At 53.1% G+C, this 22,644-nt stretch overlaps 1 protein-coding gene across 3 annotated transcripts in view; it reads right to left on the bottom strand.

Annotated features, from left to right (window-relative positions):
* The window catches only part of SEMA6A (semaphorin 6A), a 40,759-nt gene extending 23,511 nt beyond the window's left edge, over nt 1–17,248 (bottom strand). For all 3 annotated transcript variants that reach the window (XM_040996866.1, XM_040996939.1, XM_040997016.1), the window contains exons 1-14: nt 17,149–17,248; nt 15,325–15,442; nt 11,934–11,994; nt 10,699–10,761; nt 10,066–10,167; nt 8,104–8,194; nt 7,584–7,703; nt 7,017–7,105; nt 6,087–6,304; nt 3,796–3,927; nt 2,516–2,671; nt 1,003–1,179; nt 258–398; nt 85–165 (exon numbers count right to left, since the gene is read on the bottom strand). In XM_040996866.1, the coding sequence (XP_040852800.1) occupies nt 85–165; nt 258–398; nt 1,003–1,179; nt 2,516–2,671; nt 3,796–3,927; nt 6,087–6,304; nt 7,017–7,105; nt 7,584–7,703; nt 8,104–8,194; nt 10,066–10,167; nt 10,699–10,761; nt 11,934–11,994; nt 15,325–15,442; nt 17,149–17,248 (1,649 nt within the window). The remainder of the gene's footprint in view (nt 1–84; nt 166–257; nt 399–1,002; nt 1,180–2,515; nt 2,672–3,795; nt 3,928–6,086; nt 6,305–7,016; nt 7,106–7,583; nt 7,704–8,103; nt 8,195–10,065; nt 10,168–10,698; nt 10,762–11,933; nt 11,995–15,324; nt 15,443–17,148) is intronic.
* Nucleotides 17,249–22,644: the final 5,396 nt, after the last annotated feature.

Below are 22,644 nucleotides of genomic sequence, written 5' to 3'. Positions count from 1 at the left end.
CCCATGCTGTGAGGAGGAGCCTGTGTGTGTGTGTCATGTAGTGCCTGCAGTGGCCACTGTCCCCTGCCCGCACGTGCTCCTTACCTGCTGCTGGGTGACAGATGGGCACAGGAGTTGCCTTCCTTCACCCACCCACAGTAGGGGTCTCTAGAGGCGATGCACGTTCTGTGGGAACAGGGGCCATGAGATCCTTCACCATGCTCGGTAGCCACCGTGGACGTTCCCGGCCTCCCGCCCTGCAGGGTTACAGCACCTACTTCTTGCACTTGCCATGCCGTTCGCATCGGCCCAGGGGGACCTTGACCACGCAGGTGGAGAACGCCACATACAGAGAGCTGCTCGCGCGGTCCAGCTGCATGCCCATGATCCGCCGGTCCTCCACACCATCGTAGCTGCACCTGGGTGCGAGGCAGGCCCACCGTGAACCGGCCCTCCGTAGTCAGCCCCCCTGGACTCTGCCCCACCCACACCCTCATGTCCAAGCCCACAAGGGAGTCCCCTATGACATGAGAGCACCCACGTATGTGCGTGTGTACAGGAACACACACAGCTGCTGGCAAGGAGTAGGCAGCGCCTGCTGTGTGTTTAAAGGCTTTTACGAGGGTATAGTGGGTGTGGTGGGTTAAACTGCCACCTGCAAGGTCAGCATCCCATGCGGCTGCTCCATTTCTGAGGCAGGTCCCTGCTAATGGCCTGGGAAAGCAGCAGGAGTTCATGGCCCAAGTCCTAGGGCCCCTGCACCCATGTGGTTGGCCTGGAAGAAGCTCTGTGTTCCTGGCCTTGGCCCGCCCACTGCTGCCACCCAGAGAGTTAGCCAATAGATAGAGCATCTCTCTAACTATTTCAAATAAACAAATCTAAAATTAAAAAAAAAAAACAGCCTTTACAAACAGCACAAAACGTGACCTAAAAATGCACAGAAGCGGTCTGCCATGCTTTGCAGGGAAGGCTCCCCAGCAGCGCGACAAGTCGTGAGCCAAAAGGAGGCGGCCTGGCACTCACTTCTCAGAATTGTAGACACTCATCTCCTCCAGGAAGACGCTGTCATTGAGGAAGCCATTGCTGCCCAGCCTGGCCAAGAACTTCAAGATGATCCCCTTCTCCGACCCCAGGAACACCACAGTGTGGTTCTGGTAGGGCCCCGCTGCGGTGTCCACGGCGATTTTTGTCAGGCGGTATCTGCAGCGACAGGATTCTGGTGATGTCATTACAGTGCCCCACCTGGCACCGTGTCCAACAGCATGACAGCCAGCTAGCCAGCCCCCAAGGAGCGCACATGCAGCTCCCTAGTGTGTACACATTGCTGGGGTCCTAACTTCCTTACAGGGTGCACAAGTGGCAGCTCCAGAGGGGAGCAGAGGTCAGCGTGTACAGGCCACTCTCCAGAATAAATAGATACCTAAAATCATCTGAAATTGGTCAGCAGTTGTCCCACGTGCAAGCAGGGCCCAGCTAATGCCTCCTGCCCATCAGTAAGCAAGGCAGCAGCCCCCGGCCCTGGACCAGGGCTTCATCCTACCAATTGGATCACAGTTTCCAGGGCGGGAAGGACAGTGGGGAGCAGGAGTGGAGGACCTGTGGTGAGGCTGAAAACTCCGAGGTGGAGCCGGCCCCGTGGGCTTCTCTCAGCTCACTCACTGATGTCTGTGCTGAGCACACGGGCCGCCCTGTGGGTCACACCCTGTGCGTCCCATCAGGGAGGCGGAGGGAGCCTGCAGAGCACTTGAATATCTCTTGGGGAAAAGTCACGGCAGAAAAATGGTGATTGAGTACATCAGCACTGTGCCTGGTCCGGAGGGGGGAGACTAGAAGCCTCTCAGCAATTCAGGAATAAGCTCTGGGGGCTGGCACCGTGCCGCACTGGCTAATCCTCCACCTGCAAGAGCTGGCAACCCATGTGGGAGCCATTTCTTATCCTGGCTTCTCCATTTCATGTCCAGCTCCCTGCTTGTGGCCTGGGAAAGCAGCAGAGGGGCAAGGCCTGAGTCCTCGGGACCTGGCACCCACGTGGGACACATGGAGGGAGTTTCTAATTCTCCGCTCTGTAAATCTGCTTTTCTAATAAAAGTAAATCTTAAAAAAGGAAGTCTTCGAAGAAATGCAAGGCCTTGCATTCTCTAATCAGCCGACCCTCCTCCACTGGCCACCGCTTCTCAAGACAGGGGCTGATGGAAGGATACAGGAGGCCCCTCAGCACTGGCCTGCCCATGCCACGCACAGTGTCCACGCACCACAGGGCCGGGCAGCCTGTGGTGAATTTTGCAATCCTGTCTCAGCCAACACGGGTCCCTTGTCTCCCTCACTGCCTTTCCCTTGCACAGGCTGAGCTAACGTGCCAGAGGGACGGAAGTACTGCCCCTCTGCTGGCCAGGTGCAACTATCTTTACCACACTGGAACTCCTCTCACCAGCACTGTGGCCACGAGGCTCTGGTGGTTCGGCCCACAGGCTTCTTGTGGCACCCAAGGCGTGAGTCCCCCAGAGGCCCAGGAAGGCCCTGCTCGCCTGACACACACCTGACCATCGTCCTCAGGAACCACGGCCGGTTGATGATGGAGGGCACCGCTTCATCCATGAGTGGGTGTGTCTTGATGAAGTTCAAGGTGTCATCCGGGAACTCGCTGGACGTGCTGTATTTCTCTAGGGAGGATGAGCCTGCACAGCAGCCAGGCCTGAAACAAAAGTGGGCAGGGCATGGCACGGAGCGGGCAGATTGCCCATCCTGTGGCCAGTGACTCCAGTGCCCGGCTGTCGTGATGGCAAGGAGAGGCTGGGCCATGTGTGTGCCACCCAAGACAACACTGGGAGGTCCCTGTGGCCACTTCCTTCTGCCGGGGGCAGCCTGGCCTCCTCCCAGAGGCACAGACAAACCCAACGAGTAGGGCTGGATGGGGTTGGCAGGAAGTTTGCATGTTAATCACATGTTTATTTCTGCTTGATTGTGGCAGGTCTGGGAGGCCAGGTACCCTGAACCTGCTTTCCTGGAACCAGTGATGGTGAAATGCTTTGGCCTTGGGAGTCGAGAGACATCACAGGACAGCAGGTAAGGCCAACGTGTCCAGAGGGGAGACAGAGCTGGCCCTAAGTAGCCAGGCCTGGGAAACGTCCAGGATATACCTAGGTAAGGGCATGGGTGGTGGCTGGTCACAGGTAGCTCAGGTGCTGCAGGTGGAGGGCCATGGGAGCGTGCCCCTCAAGAAGGAAGGGCACGTCTTGTGATCTGATCCAGCTGATGGAAGGATTGCGGCATGTGTTCGTGTAGGGGACTGCGGGTGAGGGAGACCAAACGTTCAAGTGTTGGGCTACCTTGCAGAAGAGTGGCGGTGCACATGTGTGCTGGCATATAACCTGGAGGTGTGATGTGTGGGACAGCTACAGAGAACAGGCATGGGGCTGAGGGAAGTCCTGCTCCCAGCAGAGAGAACAACAGATGGGTTGTGGTATGTGGAGCCTGCCGGCCAGTGTACAGGGCCAGCAGAGCTCTAGGAGGCCTTCGGGCCATGGGTGTTTCAAAAAGCAACCTGGGGACAGGCTGATCCTTGATCTCTGTGGCCCCAGATGCTTTTAAGCAAAAGCCTACAAGAGTGGAGGATCAGAGGGTTCTGAAGGCTACTTGGTTTATAGCTAGCAGGATGGAGGCAAGTGCTGTGCTGCCTGTGCTGCCTGCGCTGTGCCGTTCAATCATGCTGGTGTTTGTGTCTGGAAGCCTTGTGGAGGTTGGGGACCGCCAGGGCCACAGGAGTGGGCAGCACCCTGTCTAGAAGCTTGCAGCAGCCCAACAAGCACGTGCGGGTACCTGGGCTTGGGAACTCGCTCATCGGGAACTGGCGTCCAGGTGGAGTCGGGGGACTTCTGCTCCTTGAATCGTCCAGTGAAAACATTGGCGATGTCCACCATGTCGTAGGCACAGACAGCAGAGCCGGGGATACTGTAACACAGTGACACATGCAGTGTTACTGAACGTGGCTCTGTAGGCACCCATCAAAGAGTTGGGCATGCCCCAACGTGGAATGCCACACATGGTGTTACCAAACACGGCTCTGCACACATTACCCTAGCATGATGAGCCCTAGTATATAAATAGTGTTTCCACAAACTGAACGGGCACCATGGCCCTGCAGAATGAGCTGTGGCCTGCTTGCTGAGGGAGACTGCCCATGGTACCTCTGCCTTGTAACTTGCGTCAGTTCAGGGAGGAAGTGCGACGGGGCTGCGGGTGGCACATTTACCCATGTTCTTAGAGATGAAGACCTGTGTAAGGGAACATGCCCAATACGGTGCCCTGCCATCCATAGATGCCACCGCAAGTCCAGCTCAGCACATGAGAAAGTGTGTGTGTGTATGTAGGATGCAGTTCCACACACTGTGCTCCCATCATTGCCCTGCCATTTCTTCTGTTGAGTATTTGCTTGAGATTCAGCAGTGTAATTTCTAAAATACCAGCTCTCTGCAGTGATCCCGGCACCCAGGATCCCTGCCTGGCACTCCGGGAAAGCTCAGCTGTGTTTCTCATTAGCAGTGGGAAGGCACGCGTTGCTTGTCCAGGAACACTGTGTACACTCGCACTCTGCTTTTGATGGGGTGACTCCTGGGTGCTGCTCAGATAAACTGCAGGCCCCAGCTGGCTTTCAGGCAGGGGCTGTGATGGGGCAGGGGCCTCCAGGACCGAGGGCACAGCATCCGGGGCAGGTGGGATTACCAGGCTTACGCTAGAAAATACTGTGCCAATATGGAAATCTGCTCACAAATTATTGGCAGCATTCCACACCGTCTTTAATTTCATAACGTGATCGTTTAAGTCTTACTGATAAAGCAGGAAATGGGAAGAGAATAGGAGAGCTTATCTCAAGCAAGGTGGCAACCTGGACTTCATAGGTATGCAACATGTATGTGTGTTTGTTTACCAAACCGTGTATGACTAAGGGCGTGATCCTTGCCCGTTTTGGAATTTCATAACATCAGCATTACTTAATTAAAAATAATTTTGTGTAATAATTTCTTAAGCATTTGAAAGGCCAAGACAGAGAGGGACAGAGAGAGGAAGACAGAGTGTGTATGTGTGTTTGTGAGAGAGAGCGAGAATCTTTTACCTGCTGGGTCACTCCCCAGCTGGCCGCCCTGGCTGGGGGCGGGGCACACGGGAGATGGGAGCTCAGTGTGGGTCAGTTATGTGGGAGACAGGAGTGCTGGAGATGGAGGCAGAGCCCGCATAGGGGCCAGGCCACTCTGGTAAGGGGCGATGGCCCCTTAAATGCCAGGGCAAATGCCCCGACTTCCCATTGCCAAAAGCAGCAGGTTCACCTTTTTACCTTATACACCAGGAAACAGAGGATGGACACTGCTTGCAGTATCTTGGACCGCCTGTAGTAACGGAAGGTCCCCTAAGGTTTCACACCTGTCTCCAGGTCACAGCCGCTTGTGAAACCCTCTCTTCATCCCCCTTTCCTTCCTTCCTCCTGTTCTGTTCAACACTGTGTTTGTAGAGCCTCCTACCTAACGCAGGACATGCTCCCTACACCCAAAAGCCCTCAGCCAGCTCGCAGTCCTGCAAGTGTGCCTACAACAGATAGAGGTGGCACCAGGTCCCACGGGATGGCTGGGCTCGGGCAGGCATGAACAGTCAGACCACTAGGCCTGGCGGACAGCTGGAGCATGGGAGGGGGCAGAGCCAGGCCAGGAGGGTCCCCACAGGGACCATGGTGTAGCGGCTGCCAGCTGTGCCACGGCCAACCATACTGAAAGAGACTCAGAAACTACCAGAGTCCCTTAGTGGAGAGACGTGTTAGGTTTATCAAAATCCCAGATTCCACCATGTAGGACTTCCTTAGATTTCCAGTGTGTGTGTGTGTTTGTATGTTTAAGCTTGAAAAAGGTAATCTGAGTTTGGCAGAGAGTTGCTGTGCTGGGCATGTACATATTAGCTATCATGCCCCCTGAAACCCTGATCATACAGGGTTTATGAGTCACGCTGGTCAGTGGTGAGTGGAACTGTGTCAGTTGTGAATGCCGAGGATGACAAGGGCACCCCCTGGGGAAAGGAAGCAGGAATCACGGCCGAGGTAGGCCCCTTGGGTGGGGCAGAGTCACCTGTTGTAAGGCGTGGAGAAGGTTGCCAGGACAACGTCACGGCCGTGGATGCGGATCACGTCGGTGACGGCCTGCAGGATGTTGAAGTAGAAGTGTGAGTCGCCGGGCACGGAGCAGTTGAGGCGGGCCTTGAGGAAGGAGGTCCACTGCTTCTCCAGCACCCGCTGCGAGCCGCCCATGTCGTTCTTGCACACCTGTGCCACTCTGGGGAACACCACCTGCAGAGGCAAGCACGGGGCGTGAGCCTGACCTCGTCACCTATTGCTCCCCAGGAACAGCAAAGCAGCGGGGTGCTCAGCCGGAGCGTCCTGCGTGGGGTGATAAGTTACCCTCGGGGGTGAACTCGCACCACTGGACCTCTGGCTGCACATCCTGCTCAGCAGGTGTTCACAGCCAGCACATGTAGGCTGCACATCTCACTTTGGGCCCTGCCTCGTCCCAGCTGAGTGGGTGTTGCTGTCTGTGTGGGCCAATCTGCCATTTCATCTGTGTCTGCCCGTGTAGTGACCTTGACCTACATTCTGCTAAGAATAACAAAACAAAAGCCTTGAACTGGACTCGATTGTTTTGCAATAAAGACCAAGACCGAGGCAAGGTTTGCTTATAGAGTCTTGATAACTACTCCCCACAATGCAGCTCAGTGATAACAAGAAGACAAAACAGGAGAATCCAACTCTGCAGCTTGCAGCTTGGTAAGAAGGTAGCCAGGACGCTGCCTGCTCGGCTTTCGGCAGAGAGCTGCGAGAGGCTGCCCATGGCTTCAGACTGTTCGAAGGAAGCAGGCAGGGTCCCTCCGAGCACGGCGGAGGACTTGCTTTGGCTGGCTGTTGCTGTACCCGCTTCAAACCACACCTCCCCAGCGGGCTGTGGCACTCACGCACGATCGTTGAGGACGACACCACACACACAGGCGTCCAGCAGTGTCCTCACCTTGCCCATGGTGTTGTACTCCACGGCCATCTCCCTGAAGAAGAAGTAGATGTAGTCGCCGTGGTCCACCGCTTGCACAAAGTAGGGCTCTGTGGGCGAACAGCGGAGGGGCACTCAGTGTGAGTGTGTGAGCGACACTGCCACATGGTACTCAAGGGATTCCCACCAGTTATAGGCCACAGCGGTGTTCCACCTTACACAGGCTTTGCACACTAGTGGTGGAGACTGTAGGGTGCAGGCCAGCAACCTGTAGTGCCATGGACCACCAAGACTTTTCCATGACCCCTCATTTGCACTTGCCACCACGCACTGCCCAAAACAGCAAAGATACACCCTGGCTCACATGGGCTTGGTGGCTTTTTCTTAGCCCTGCCACCTGTACCTCTTGTCCTTTCCTCCTGTCCTCCCATGTGGGACTCTGGGCTCACACTGTGAGGTCATGGGGTGGGAGGGAGGCACCCTGACTAGTCGAGGCCAAAGGTGCACCTGTCACCTGTCTATGGGCGCCATCACTATAACCAAGCCGCAGTGCGCCCCCCAAGGATGCACCCCTCCACCCCCATTCACCTTTTAGCCATTTGGAATCATGTTTGACGGTCCGCAGGGTGGGGCTGTCTCCCAGGCTCCGGTAGATGACTGCGTCGATGGCAAGGAAGTCCGTCACAGTGGCCGAGTACAGTTTCCCATCTTAGAGGAGAGAGAGGGTGATCAGGGTGGGGAGAGAGGGGCGTGAAGATGTCCACAGCCTGCTCTCCTGCTCAGGGACGGGGCGCAGGCCAGGGCCACGGGGGAGATCATCAGCCCATATTCCGACCACTTGACATGGGATTACAAGATGAATCGTGTCTCGCTGACACCCTACTTTGTGGTTTTTGCCATCTAAAGCTGAAGATACCCAACAGCCAGGACTGCGGTGACAAGCACAACAAACACCATGTGCAGCCCCATTTCCCACGGTGCCGGTGATCCTAACCACCACCTCCCCCACAGAATCAAACACCGTGGTGTCTCTGTGACTCCTGCACAGCACACCACAGGCCACAGGCTGAACACACATGCGCACAGTGAGGAGACATCGGGCAGTTACCTGCGAACAGGGCAACGTTGGCATGCTTCGCATCGTATGGACACCGGGCCATCCCACTAAATTCATCCCCGAATGGTTCCAAGGTATCCATCTGCGTGAGATAAGAGGACTTGTTGACCCACACTGAGAGAAGCTGCCACCCTTGACACGGCCAGAGTGTACTGGCTTTCAGGGAGGAAACTGACTCTCAAAGTCAAGGTCCCAGACCAAAGTTCTCCAGCAGGACAGCCTGAAATGTGGTCACCTGCATGGCTCATCTCCACCACAGTTGACTCTGGCAGAATGGTCTAGAACAAGTCTCCCCTGTGGTGGCAGCGCCCTAAGCACTCGGGCCATCCGGCACTGCTTGTGCAGTACATTAGGGAAGTTAGATGGAAAGTGGAGCAGTGGGTCTTGAACCAAGCTCATCTAGGGTGTGGGCATCACACAACTGGAAGTTGCCTGAATTATCCCCCAGTCACATGTGGGTTTATAGTCTTTCTCATGCATGCATCCTACTATGAAAACAGTATAAGGCAAGGCAGGGTGCAGAGGCAGAGATGGACAGTTGGTTACCGTTCTACTTCTGCCTCCTACCTGATGGGTGCATTGGGCTTTTTTAGTGAACGAGGATGGTTTAAGCTGTGAGCCTTGGCCCTGGTCTGTTGATAAAACATACTAGAAAAAGAGAGAGGGAGAGGCCACCACCCTGCTGTACCCAGGTATCTTAAGTCCTGCATCATTGGCAAAGCCATATGTTACGCTGCATCCCAGCCACTTCTCTGAGTAATGGACAGGGTCATCATCGGGTACACAGCATGGGGACAGGAGCTGAGTGTGAGTCACACTCCATGTGTGTCTTCTGAGGGGTCTGGGCCCCACTTTCTTGGCAGAAATGACAGTCACCAGGAGTGGTGGTGGCATTGCCTCTGTAGCATAGTGGCACATAGCAGCGTCCCAGAGTGAGTGTCTGCAGCGTGAGAAGCCCTCACCCTGCTCAGTCCTCAGTAGGGCCCCAGGGTGACAGGACACAGAGTGGAGGAATGATGTAAGGTACTGACTGGCCAGCCTCTATTATAAACACACAGACCCTGGGTTGGTGGAAAAAGCTGGTCTTTGGTTTATGATAAGCCTTCTCTGTTTTGTCCATAAAGATTAAGCATCTGACAGGAGACCCTTGTCTTCAGGGGACAAGGACAGCAGGTAGGCATGTGTGTACGTGTGGGGGTCACCCACCCCCTTGAGGAGCATCCCCCTGCTCCAGGCCAGCCTCATGTCTCATCACGCTTCTGCTGTAGCAGCCATGCAACTCCTGGCTTCCCAAGGGAGAGGGCCCTTGTGTGTCTGGCCACTGTGGACACTCAGTCCGAGTTTCCTAAGGTAGAGACTGGTCAGGGGGTAAGGGCCCAGAGTGCTGCTCGCAGGTGAGGGGCCAGGGTCACTGCCAGCCCTGGCTCCTGCACTGTGGGGCCCCTGCCTTCTTGCCACATCTCTGCTGACTGCAGCGGGACCAACTGGGCCGGCTAATTCCCTGAGAGCTTTTTTTTTCTTTCTCTTGCATCGAGGTCAACATAGGTGAGACCCCATTGAAGAAAGCCAAGTGTTCCATGCAATTACATCTCCTAGACCCATGCAGTGCTGCCTAGAGGAGGCTCTGGTTTCCAAGGGCAGGCATCAGAGAGACCGTGCAGAATAGGGCTTGCTCGCCACAGCAGTGTGTGTTCAGAGTGGAGACAGGGAGGGGAGGCAGTGAGGGAATGCACATGGCATTCCCACGTGGGCAGTCCGTCAGTCCGGGAACAATGAAGAGTAGGGTCTTAGAGAAGTGGATTGTGCTGGGTGGCTCTTCAGAGACTCGTCAATCAGCTCTGACCAAACAGGAAGCGAGCAGGGCGCCAGGGCTCGGCAGCAGGCTGGAGGAGGAGTGGGCTGAGTGGGAGGACTCCCAGCCGCAGGGCTCCCACAGCCAAGTGCAGCGCCTACCTTGTAGTTCCTGCAGGAAGGGTTGAAGGCGTTTGTCCCGCATACAAACAGCGTGTCATCATTCTTCCGCAGCAGGACTTTGATAAAGTTGTGACACTCGTCCTGGAAAATAATCCCAGCTGTTGTGCAGAGCCCATTGCCAGGGTGAAGCCCGTCCTCCTGTGTCAAGTGAGGTCTGCCCAGAGTAAGGGTCCAACACAGGGGACCCAGGGTTGGGGCACACAGGGCGGGGAATGAGGCAAAGGTCGGGAGTGCAGCAGAGGGCGACTTGACACCCTAAAGAGAAGGCAAGCTGGGGGCACTGGCTCCCATCTAGGGCTGCTGGGTGAAGCTGTTATAGGACCCCAGATACAAAACCCAGTGTGTGCGCACAGCCTTTTAGAAGCTTCTGGCAGATTCCCAGTGAATGTGGGCTATGAGCTGGCTGAGTGAGCCAAGTGCTGGGAAGACGGGGTGTCTGCCCAACTACCCCCAAGCCTGGGGCTTTTGAGCAGTGCACAAGGCAGGAAGTTGGTGGGAAAAGCGGTGGCTCAGGAGAGAAAAACTGGCACCATCCGATGCCATTGCAGTCCCCAGGCACCGCCCAGCACCTGCACCCAAGCGGCCGCTGAGGAATTAAGGCGGATTGCCAACCTTATGTTTCCCCTTCATTCTGCACGTGTCGACATCAGCCTGTCTAGATTTCCATGTCAATTTCTGCAGGGATCAAGAAAGAAATCAATTAGAGCTCAGGGGTCAGCAAATTTGGATTTAGAAATAAGAGTTCCCTGGGGGAGACTGGACATGTAAATCAGGAAGCTCTCTGTACCCGTTTCCATGATGAATTCACCAGAGCAGCACCAGATAAGCGATGGAAACGCTGCTGCAAATCTGAACCCCCAACTAGTTACTATACTGCAGAAAGGTCTTCTCTGTGACATCTAGGAAAAGGCCAGGAACCCCGCGGACATGTCACACAACACGGCCAGATGCTCTAGCGAGATCAGCCTTACTCCGATCCTGAACATGTCCCTGCCCTCGTCTTTCAGATGATAAATCAATTTTTGTTAAGAAGGGCTTTCCCCTTGAAATATGGAAGTCATTTTCTCCCACATAAAGGGCACATTCACTTTTGGAGAACAAAGATCCGATTCAGGTTAGACTTGTTCATGAAACTCCGTGGGCCGATCTTCCACTTCCATGGCACGGCTTTTATGAACCGAAATATCACCACGTGGAGTTACAAGGAAACCAAGCTTACGATTTCTATCTCAGAAGGATAATGATGAAATTCCTGAGACCACAACAGTCCAATCAAACTTAATATTACAGAGAACTTCAACACTGAGATATCTGTGGGCCAGAAATTTTAGTTATGAAAACTGATATTTCCCTAGACGAACAGGACAGTATCTTATTAGATGAATTTAGAAATGACCAAAAACCTCCAAACTCTATCTAGAGCTATTTCTGAATGCGTGCTAAACCCGAACCTACCCTCCAATTAGGATTTCACAAAACATGGGTTGCTATTTCCAAATGGTTAACAGCAATTTCATTCTCTTCTTTAAGATTATCCTAAAAAGCCTTCATTTTGGAAAGACACTTTTAAACTTTTTTTTTAAAAGGCCAAGTAATGGGGCAGGGAGCAGGGGAGACAGTGGCCTAAGTGCCTGGCCTAGGTAGGTTGCAACCAGGAGCCACAAGCTCTATCTGGTCTCCCCGATGGCGGCAGGGGCCCAAGCAGTCGGGCCGTGCCCTGCTGCCTCCTGGGCACACTGGCAGGCCTGGAGAGGAGGAGGTACTTGATACGGTGTTCCAAACAGCAGCTTCGTCCCTCAGCACAATGCATGCCCCAGAGAAAGAAAAGCCAGTTTTTAATGACTTACTTTGCTACAGTAAATTTCTTCTGTGTGTGACGTGTCTATATCAACAGTATAAATATGGTCCCTACAGACAAAGGAGAATGAACAAAGGGTCAGACACAAAGTCGGGAGATCCCTTTTCTGTCACCCAAGGCCACTAAGCCCATACCCACATGTGAAAAAAATACCACAACACCAACACACCAGAACAGGAGAGGAGCCCAGCCTGCGAGGGCCGCCTCTGCTCACAGCACTGGCTCGGTCAGCCTACCATCAACCTAGCGTCCAGCACCGATCTGCAGCTGGACACGTGCAGGTGGCACTGGGAATGAACACCTGCGGTCCACACGCCCTTTCGGGATCTTCGAGCCTACATCCCGATGCCCAACCCTGTCCCAAGCTGGCCTCCCTCCCCGACACTGTCTTAAGGAGACACATCAGTGTGGCTCACTGGGCGGAGGTCATGGAAGATGATGAAGGTAAAATTCATTCCGAGGCCGGAGAAGAGGCTGAGGGGTGCTGGAGTGGAGCTGGGTGTCTCCCACTGCAGCGCGCCTCCCTGCATCTCTGGGAACTTGGTCCTCTGCAACTGGCTGCCGAGCTCTCCGTGCAAGGGTAGAGAAGGCCTCAGCAGCTCAGGTGTGGGGCTATATTTAAACCTCCCCTTCTGTGTGAGCCGAGAACAAGAGCGCTTTTGTCTGGAATTCAGAAGCAAGCCAAGAAAAGAACTGCACTCGATGGAGGAGGTGGCGGCTGGCGAGGCAAAGCAAAACAGCTCATTTTCCCTTGAAATAACATTGACTTTTTCTAAAATTCAGGAAGTCCTGGGGCTGGAAAATTATCCACAGCTTTAAACCAAGACCTCCAGGCCCCCATGCAGGCATTCCAGGCCCCTCATGACTTGAAAGGAACGGGGGCTAGTGGGGAAGTTGGAGGAGGGCTGCAAAGAGAAGGGAAGAAAGGAAGGGATTGTTCCCTCGCTCCGCTGAGCTAGGTCCTCGTCTGAGTCTTCTCAGATTCCCTGGGGGAAGTCTGTTTGCTACTGCTTTTGGGGAGAGCCACTGGAGAAGCCTAGCGATTAAAAACAGGCTCTCCTTCTCTTGTCCATGAAAATGCGGGGAGAGGGCAGGATCCCTGTCCTCCGGACCCCTCACCTGCCTCCAGAGCTGTGAGAATGCACACGTGTGTGTGGGTGTGTGTGTGCACACGCAGGCATGGAATGGGTGGTGAGTGGGAGAATGAGGAGGCCTGTGTGGGTGGAATGCTGACTTGGGAAGTTTCTACAAACTTCCATAGAGTGCTGGGGCAGAGCTGCCCTTTAATTTCAAGGTGGTTTTGATTGCATGGTTTATTATGTGTGTGACTTTATGAGGCTGCTGTGGTCAGGAGCTTTATAGCAGTGGAATTGCCAGGGACTCTGAGATTGGGCCACTCTTGGCCCTGCCAGCCTAGCCTCAAACACTGAAGTGGGAGCTGAATATAGGAATTCTAAATTAACAGCTGATTAACATGCACTGGCAACTCCTCAGAAAACTCTGGATCCCTCCCCACCCCCCTTTTTTTGGCATGGCTTGTGTATGTTAATGAGTGGTTGAGAGATTACTAAAAAAAAGAGAGAGAGAGAGAATTCACCAAGGGGATAATAATAAAGTAGAATTGAGAGATTCCTGCCCCCAGCCTCACTCAGTTCCCCCAGCTTGTGCATGGCACTTGGCTAGCAATTGTTGACATCAATTGTCCGGGAAGAACTAGGAAGTATTCTAAAAACAGAATAGTATGAATTGAAATCTCTTTTTGGGGCAGTGGCAATCTTTTTCAACATCTAAGAGTTCCCATGGCCCCAGCAAGCACAGACAGCACTTTCTGTGGAACCACAGACCAGGTTCGGGATCACCCCCGGTGGCCCAAGTGTCCATTCAGGATCTGCAGCTGCCCTTCCTGAATCAATTCCCAGAACATAAAACCAGGATTGGATCCCGGGATTCCACTGCACTGTGCTGACATGGCTTGGCGCTCACAGAAACCTTGTCTCTTGCAGCCAGGATCCCCCAGAGCAGTGGGGTGATGTGACATGCAGAGAGGAAGGAAGCATAAAAATGGGGAGCACAGATGGCTGTCGGGTGCGCATGGAGAACCAGTTGGTCAACTAGGCCTTTTGTGGAAATGCATTCCATTCTATTGCTTCTTGTTTTATTTCCTGATAGTAGGGAGCTAAGATGACACCGGCTTGGTCCCACATGAGTTGGCTCCTGGTCACATTTCCATCTTCACAGTACCTGGCTGCAGTGGCTCTCCAGCAGCCACAATAGGGGCTAGTGAGAGAGGAGCCAATGCTGTCCAAGGAGGTGGCCACTGGGATGTCCCCCTTCGGGGACTGTGCCAGGACAGTGGCTGTATGGCCCCATTGAGCCCAGTCACCTCCCCCTTCTCCCTCCCTTGGGTTCCTCAACTAATACCTGGGGGTGATAAGAGCTCATTCCCCAAGGGTTATTTCTAGGATTGAATGAGTTGGAATGGTAAAACTGACAGCTCTGTCTGCAACTTGCACAGTAGTCGGCACATGCAACTAGTACAAGTATTTACAAAGCTAAAATTTGGAAAAAGCGTGTTTTGGCCTGGCTCGCCATGACTGAGTGTGGGGAGCTCTGGGGCCTCCTTCAGCAGCCAGTGGCCTCCCACCTAACCAAGCAGAAAAATCCCCCACGCTAAAGACAGTCGAGTACTCTGTTTCACCTGCTCTATCTGTGGGCATGGCCAGACACGCACGTCAGTGCAGACCCAGGAGGGACCACAGTGGAACGCCACACATGTCCCCAACCCTGCTCACTTGGACTCTTCCCAACGTGGTGCTTCTGCTGCAAAGTGGGGCAGTGTAACGAAGGGCGGCTTTCTAAAAGTTACCTCTTGTTTGGCACAGGACACCAAGGTCACCAAGAAGTTGCAGTCCAGCTAAATGAAGGTCAGAATTAGAAGCAAAGCTAAAAAAAAATTCATATATATATATATATAAAGTAAAGATTTGCCCTATTGGACTTTGTTGGGAGTGACACGGCCTTCTTTCAAACAGTCTATGTTTAATATACACACCTACATACGTCTGTCATTCATGTTTTCATGTTCAACTTAATTTAACAAGTGAGTGTCAAAGAGTGAATCACCCTATTGGGTAACTGAATAAATATTTGCCCGTATGTTCATAATTAACAGTGGAATTATTGCCTCTAAGCTCTGAAAATGTGGTCATTATTTTTTTTTTTTCTAAATTCATACAAAGTTAAACAGACCGAGACAATCTTGAAAGCTGTGGCTTGACAAGGTACAAGTGACCTCCGATCAGGTGTTTGGGGACCTCAGGGTCTGGGAGAGGAAGCGGAGCTGGCCCCACGTGGGCCTCTGGGGCCTGGCCGTGGCTTACCTAGCGGCAATGTAGAGGGTTCTGTTCAAGACCATGACCATCTGGATGTCCAGTCTGTGCCTCTGTGTGCTGTTCCGTCCTGGCTTGTGGCCCACAAACACCGGGTACTGTTTTGTATCTGTGCAAGGAGAAGCTGGTCAGACAAAGCAGGGGCAGGGCCCGCCACACAAAGCCACATTGCACATGCCCCTGGCCGCCTCCTCGTTCTCCCAACGAGCCATTGGGTACTGGTGCACTGCCCACTACTGAGCGGCCTGGACAGCCTCCTGGCTCGCATCCCTTGCTGGGGCCTGCCTTGCCAGCACCAAGGTGCTCTTTTTCTTGCCCAGCTTTCTTTTCATCTCCTTTCCAGTGCTAAGCCTTGGGGTGGGGGGGAGGGCAGCCTGCCAAAGACCTTGTCTCGGGACCAAACTATTTCAAAGCAGCCTTCCCATCAATCAGTACAAAGGCAAGGAGGTCTGGAGGCGAGAGTTGGCGTCCATGAGCCAGGAGAAAAACGCCGTCTCCACGGACATCCTGCGGGAATGATCCGCTATTGAAGGCCGCTGGGCCAGGCTGGCTGGCATTCGAGGAACTGTGGGAAGCTTACTCCGGAGGGAAGCCATTGGCCCAGCTCATAGAAACACGGGCTTTGACAGGACAGGGTCAAACTGAGTGTAGCCAGTCAGGCAATCTGGAATGTTCCCTGGCTTGGAGAGCCGGTGTAGGGGTTGCAGGGCAGCGAATTTCTCCTTTGCTCCAACTCTTTGACTAAGAGTGGACCATGTGGAGTAACCTATGACCTTCAGAACATGCCAACGCATCTCTGCCCTTAACCTACGCTCTGCGGAGCCCTGGCCATGCTCTGACACACAGAGGGGACTTGGATTTAGAAAGCAGAGTTGCACCAGGAGGGGTGAGGGCTGTGACCGGGGCCTGGGAAGCCACTCAGGAACTCACACATGGGTGCTATGCTTTAAATCCCTGCTGTGTCCGTGCCCCGCCCACAGTGGCATCTGTCATCATTCAGAAAACGAATGTGGGTCAGGAGTCATGTGCTTCAGCTCCATGATGGTCTGGGCTGCGCCCCTTGGCCTCTGTTTTCGCCTCCCCCTGCCCTCCAGTGTCCAGCTGAGGGACCTGCTGAGGGTCCTGGGGGAATGTCACAGAGCCCACGTGGTCCCTTGGTGTCCGAGTTTTGGGTCATTGTGCTGGACAGTTTGGGGGAAGCCACTCTCTCCCTTTTCTTTTAGATAACTGTAATCAGGGGAGAGGCGTACGGTGAGTTGGATGTTCCATTCACCACACCAGCAGGACTTCCCTCCCTAAGCTCCCAACCCCTAGTCCGTTGGTCTCTGTCATCGCCGGTGGCAACACAAAGGCCAAAGAACTAACACAGGTCCCCTGCAAACTCTAGCTCACTCTGTCTCCACATGCAGCAAGGACACCACTAACTCTGAAGGAAGGTCAATTCTCTGAGGCCCCTAGAGTTGTCTCACCATGCTCCGCTTCTCCTAGCTTGCAAACCCCTCAGGTATTGAGTACATCAGAAGTCATGGGAGACTGGCCATTGCCAAACGGGGACAGTGTTCTCCCACCAGGTGGCTGTGGCACTGAGCATGGCAAGGTCCTGACTGGGGCTTGGGGTCACTGAGGACTCTCTGATTCCTACATCTGTGTCCTCCAAATAGCATCTGATGGTGGGTTCTGCACCTGCAATCTCCACTTGGGTTACACCGACCCAGGATCAAACTACCAGGAATGTCTGTTTTTCTGTTTCGTCTCTGCTACGCCCATACAGGCTGGAATGTCCACAGGGTGGAGGGGCGGGGGCAGGGTACTCACAGTTGCCATGCGAAATACTGATTGGCTCAGAGTCTTCTGGGAAGCCGGCGCCCGCCAAGTGCAGCAGTGTGAAAGAGAGCAGCAGGGCTTCTAACCTCATAGTAGCTCCACGGGCAGAGTGGACTTCTCTACTTCACCCTGCCAGAGAGCAAAGGTGGCACTGGTTGCTCTGCACGCCAGCTTCACCCACCCCCAGACGTCAGGGCCTCTGCCTTGTCCATCCAAGGAGCCCTCTCCGTGACCCGCCACACCCTCCCTCATTGTCCAAGCTCCACCCCCTCCAGAGCCTCTGTCCCGTTGTCCTGAGCCCACTTGAGGCCGCGTGCAGGCAGGTGCTGTGTTTTGTTTCCCAAATTCCTGCGTGGGAAACTGAATCTCCCAACAGTGCTGAGAGGTGGGGCCTAAGAGAGGTTCCGCCCACATGAATAAAGGCTTGGCAGGTGCAGGAGTGCCCAGTGCAAGCTGGGCCTGCCCCTTGCGAGCCTCCGTCACCTCCATCCTAATCTGATGCATCACCCAAGCCCGTTCATTGCCCCTGACCAGGGCTGTGGAAAAGGTCTCCTTTCCTTTATAGAGTGACTGGGGGTGGTGCCCGTTACAATAGTAGACAGACTTGGAAGCTGTGTGGGGAGCAAAGCAGTGGTCATTTTCGGATGAAGCTACATTCTGTTTGTCAGCAGCTTTATGGAGTTCAAACCCGCCCCTCGCTGCTCCAAGTTCCTTCAGAAAGCTGAAGTTGTTGCCTACATTGCAACAAACATTTCTGGATTCCCAACTTCTTAACAGGAACCACAGTACTTGTCCTGGTAACTCAGATCTCACACTCACACACATGAACCTGTACACACACACACACACGTACACACACACACACACACACGTGTGTGTGCCACGGGCCCTGCTTGTTCATCTCCACCACTACCACCTTGTCCTGTTCACCGAGGTGTCTCACCCCCTGGTTTCTGGGAGTGAAATCACACCATCTGTATTCCAGAAGAAATAGAGGGATCTTTCTAGATCTTGCTGCTTTAGAAAAGCTCCTCTCTCTCCCCATTTCAGCCCACTACCTTGCCATGAGACATTAGTGAGTAAAATGGCCAATTCACACTTCTGCTCATCTGTAGGTCTTTACAGATGCTCTGTGCAGCAAAGTCCCTATCCACATTGGAAACAAAACCATCCCATGTGCAGCTGCCAGATATGAGAAACGACTCTTCACAGTCAACGACACAGAACTGCTGGGTGTCTTCCACGTGCACGGTGCTCTGCAAAATTAACGCAAAGAGCGCTATCTTTTCATCTTTCCAGGAGTCGCCTTTGAAGCAGACTGCCAAAGATTATCTTTTCCCAGCAAAGCTGGTTTACGGCAGTCCATCAATCATTGAAGATTTGTGTGTAGAAATGTCAGACCTTGTGATCCAGCTGCCTTTGAAAGTTAATTTGGCAAACCAACTGCTAACTGACGCCTTTTGGAACACCGTCTCTTATCAGATACCTCCGTCTCTTCTGCCTGCCAAGAAAAGCACTAATAAGTCCCGCATGCCACATTGCAACTTCTAATTTCACAGCCACAGCTGGTTCTTCATCATTTCTTCCATTGAAAAGTGCACATTAATTAATTTGCATTATTTTGAAAATCAAAGAGGGAGAAGGGTTGAGAGTAAAGCCTGAACAATTCCATCTCTCCATCTCTGATGGCAAGATTCACATTACACTGGAAGTGATGACTCGGTTACAAGGCAGCCCATTGCCACAGACAGTAACACAAACTCGCAGATGGCACAGAGCTGCCACCTCTTCCTTTATCGGGGGCCAGCTGTCCCTGAGCTGGAGTCTGAACCCCAAGGAACTGTGCCCTGGGATGCTCCCATGTGCTGTGCATGTTCTAGCTCCAGCTCACTAGCTGCAGAAAAGACACACCCCATGCCATGGGCCTAAATAAGCAGGTGAGGATGCAGCAATGTGGACCCAGAGCTGCAGGGCAGGGGACCATGGCACCCAGGGACCCAGAGGGACAGCCTGGCATGGAACAGAACCCAAACTCAAAAGCATGATTCTCATTCTTCCTAAGATTTATTTATTCTTATTGCAAGACAAATTTACAGAGAGAAGAGGGAAGAGAGAAACATTTTCTGTCTGCTGGTTCACGCCCTAAGTGGATACAAGGGCTGTAGCTGAGCCGACCTGAAGCCAGGAGTCAGGAGCCAGGAGCTTCTTATGAGTCTCCCATGGGGATGTAGGGTCCCAAGGCTTTGGGCCGTCCTCTACTGCTTTCCCAGGTCACAAGCAGGGAGCTGGATAGAAGTGGAGCAGCTGGGACATGAACTGGCATCCATAAGGGATCTTGGTGTGTGCTAGGCGAGGACGTAACCACCGAGTCATTGTCCCGGGCCCCATTGTCATTGTTTGTGAAATCTTTGGAAATGTACATGCGTGTATAGCTGCATGTCCTTCCACAGACGCATGCATCTTCATCTGAACATCCTGCAAGACACAGATCTGCTGTTCTGCAAGTCCTGGTTCAAATTCTTGCCACCTCACCTGAAAGAGCTCTGGTGGGGAGAGCTGTGCATGCAGAAGCAACCTGTTCCACAAAATAGTGCCTCTCTGCCTGGGGTTCCTGGCCGAGGTGTGTCACTTCAGTATCTCCTGGTTTACAGGAAGGTTCTCTGCTGGTTATCTGGTCATGTGCCTTTCTGTCATCTCATCAGGTGTTAAGCAGGGCATCACAGTGGGGGAGTGTCTGGGCAGGACACACGGACGCTCGGTAAGTCAGCTGCAGTTTGGAGGTGTCATTCTGTCCCTGTCAGCACGGAGACAGCATACTTGCTTGTTGAGCTCATGACTGTGTGCAGGCATCCCAGGTCACTGATGCTGCCAGGCCCATCCAGCGGAACATGGACCGTGTCTGCCACCCAGGACCACAGCAGCACACACTGGCAGCCCAACCCAGCAAACACAAGGGAGAACTTTCCGCTGGGTTTTGAACATCTTGTGTTAGCTGGGCTGCTGTGATTTTTGAGCTTGTTTAAGTAGTTTTCAAGACTTTGGGAAGCACTGCCCACATAGAGTTATTTATAGGTACCTGCCAGCACTTGTAGATTTGCCTGTCTGTGGTTGCATGCACAGACTAAGTCTGACTTAGAGGTAAGCAGCTATTCATAAAACAAGGTAAGGCAAGACAATACGAGGGATGCTCGGCAGAACTGTACTGCAGAAGGTTGTGAAATTTCCATCTGATTGCCTTAGCCTTCCCCAGTTCTTAGGCAAATACACCATTGTGGGGCTGGTGTCATGCCATTGTAGGCTAAGCTTTTGACTGTAGCACTGGCATCCATATGGGCACTGGTTCCTGTCCCAGGTGCTCCATCTACAATCCAGCTCCCTGCTTACGGCTGGGAAAGCAGCAGAGGATGGCTCAGGTTCTTGGACCCCTGCACCCATGAGGGAGATCCAGAAGAAACTCCTGGCTCCTGGCTTTGGACTGACTCAGTTCCAGGCACTGCAGCCATTTAAGGAATGAACCAGCAGGTGGAAGATATCTCTCCCTTTCTGTCTTTCCTTTTTCTCCCTGTAACTCTGCCTTTCAAATAAAAATAAACAAATCTATTAAAAAAATACACAATTGCTGTAAAAGTCCTACTCTGGTGCATAAAATTCATGGAAAATCATGAGAACATTCTGAATTTTAACAGGCAGCTGTTTGGTGAATGTAATGCTTCTATTTAGGGTCATCTAAAATTAATTTGTGTTTGACTGTCTATGCACTCTGAGCCCAGACAAAAATCCTTCTTACTGTAATTTTTCCCGACAGCTTTTAAGACTAAATTGAATAACAGAGCTGCAATGCACAAATGGTGCTGTGATTCTTGGCTGTCATGAATGAATAGAACCATGCAGAATGCAAATTGGCCAGCAAAGCACCCACGAGGTAGTCCAGGCCTTGGGCCCAACAAAGGCACGCCAAGGTGACCTGCCTGCAGGTGCTGTGATGGCGTTCACACTGGCGGTGGTTTTTTAAAAATAATGGGATCCTCTGTGAGACAGATTCGGGTCACACAGCAGATCCTCATGCCAGCGAAGCAGGTGGCATAGCGGAAGGACGCCAGCAATGGCCACATCGCACTTCTAGTCCATGCGGTTGATTTCGGAAGGGCTCAGAGCAGCAGGAAACCACATTAGTGTCCCCAGTCCTAGAAACCCTCAGGTGTTGCCCTGACATGAACCCCGATTCTCTGCCCAATTCCTCCCCAAGTCCTGCTACGTGAAATTCTACTGAAGATCACACACAAGTGGTACTTGGCCAAAGCTAGCTTCCTGAGAAGAAACATGGAATTTGCAACATTCAGGGGTAGAAGGCAAGATTTAACACAATCTCCACATTGCTGGCTTCTTAAAATAAAAAAGGGACAAATGTGTACATAGCTTTGCTGTCCATGGTCTCACGTGGCCACACTAGAGCTGAGCAGGGCTGACAAAACAGGACACTGGCTGTCTTTGGTTAGAAACACTTTGCAGGCCAGGGTCATCAATCAACAGTTCACGCTGTCCTGCTAAAGGGAGGGCATGGTAACCTGTGACCCCGGGAAACTCCCAGGATGCTCAGCTGTGCCATGATCTGGAGGTGGGCACGGGGTAGCCACTGGGGCATCTCTTAGGTTCCCCTGCACCCTGAATGGCAGCAGGAAAGCAGTCAGGCTGGGCAGCTGGGTCAGATGCTCTGGGTCAAAACAGAAGTGGGACAGGTGACGTTCTATGCCCAGGGCATGCAGCCCGCCTTGACTCTCTCTTCTTGACTGGCAGAGCGTGGAGCCAGACACCCCAGGGGCCTTCAGTGTGTCTGTGCCAATGGCAGTGTGCGGTGACACAAACCCTTATCTGGATAGCTCGCAGCCTGCTGCAGTCGTTATGGAGTGCACAGTTGGCAGAGCGCAAGCAGACATGCCAGCAGGGTGGACAGCCTGGGCCCCACTGTGGCCCCCAGTTCTAACCTGGACAAAGAGGTAGTTAGTGTTACTGGTTTATCACATGCAGAACCTGGCTTACATTCCTATCTTTATCCCTCCAGCTCACTGTCTTGAAAAATCTAAATTGGCGTCAGCTGTAGGGGATAAGTGTTGTGGCACTGTGGATTAATCTGCTGTTCGGGATGCCGGGCATCTCATATCAGAGTCCAAGTCTTGGCTGCTCTATTTCTAATCCAGCTTCATGCTAATGCAGCCCAGGAGGGAGGAATGATGGTCTAAGTACTTGGGCTCCTATCACGGATGTGGGAGACCCAGACAGAATTCTTGGCTCCTGGCTTTGGTTGCAAGGACTTCATTTCCAACTACCTCAAGATGCCGCTGGCTCTCGCCCCTGACCGCGCCTGCCACTGCCCCAAATGAAAATTGTATGCTGGAAGCAAAAGGGAAAAGTCTACCTGGAGAGGGAAGATGTTGCAGAAGGACACTGGGCTAGGGGTGATTGTGAGTGTGTGAGTGTGTGTGTGCGCGC

The sequence above is a fragment of the Ochotona curzoniae genome, unplaced genomic scaffold (assembly GCF_017591425.1).
Source record: "Ochotona curzoniae isolate NIBS_2020 unplaced genomic scaffold, NIBS_Ocur_1.0 contig_1, whole genome shotgun sequence".
Taxonomy (NCBI): domain Eukaryota; kingdom Metazoa; phylum Chordata; class Mammalia; order Lagomorpha; family Ochotonidae; genus Ochotona; species Ochotona curzoniae.
Note: the sequence above shows the minus strand (reverse complement) of the source record. Positions and strands in the feature narration are given on the sequence as shown.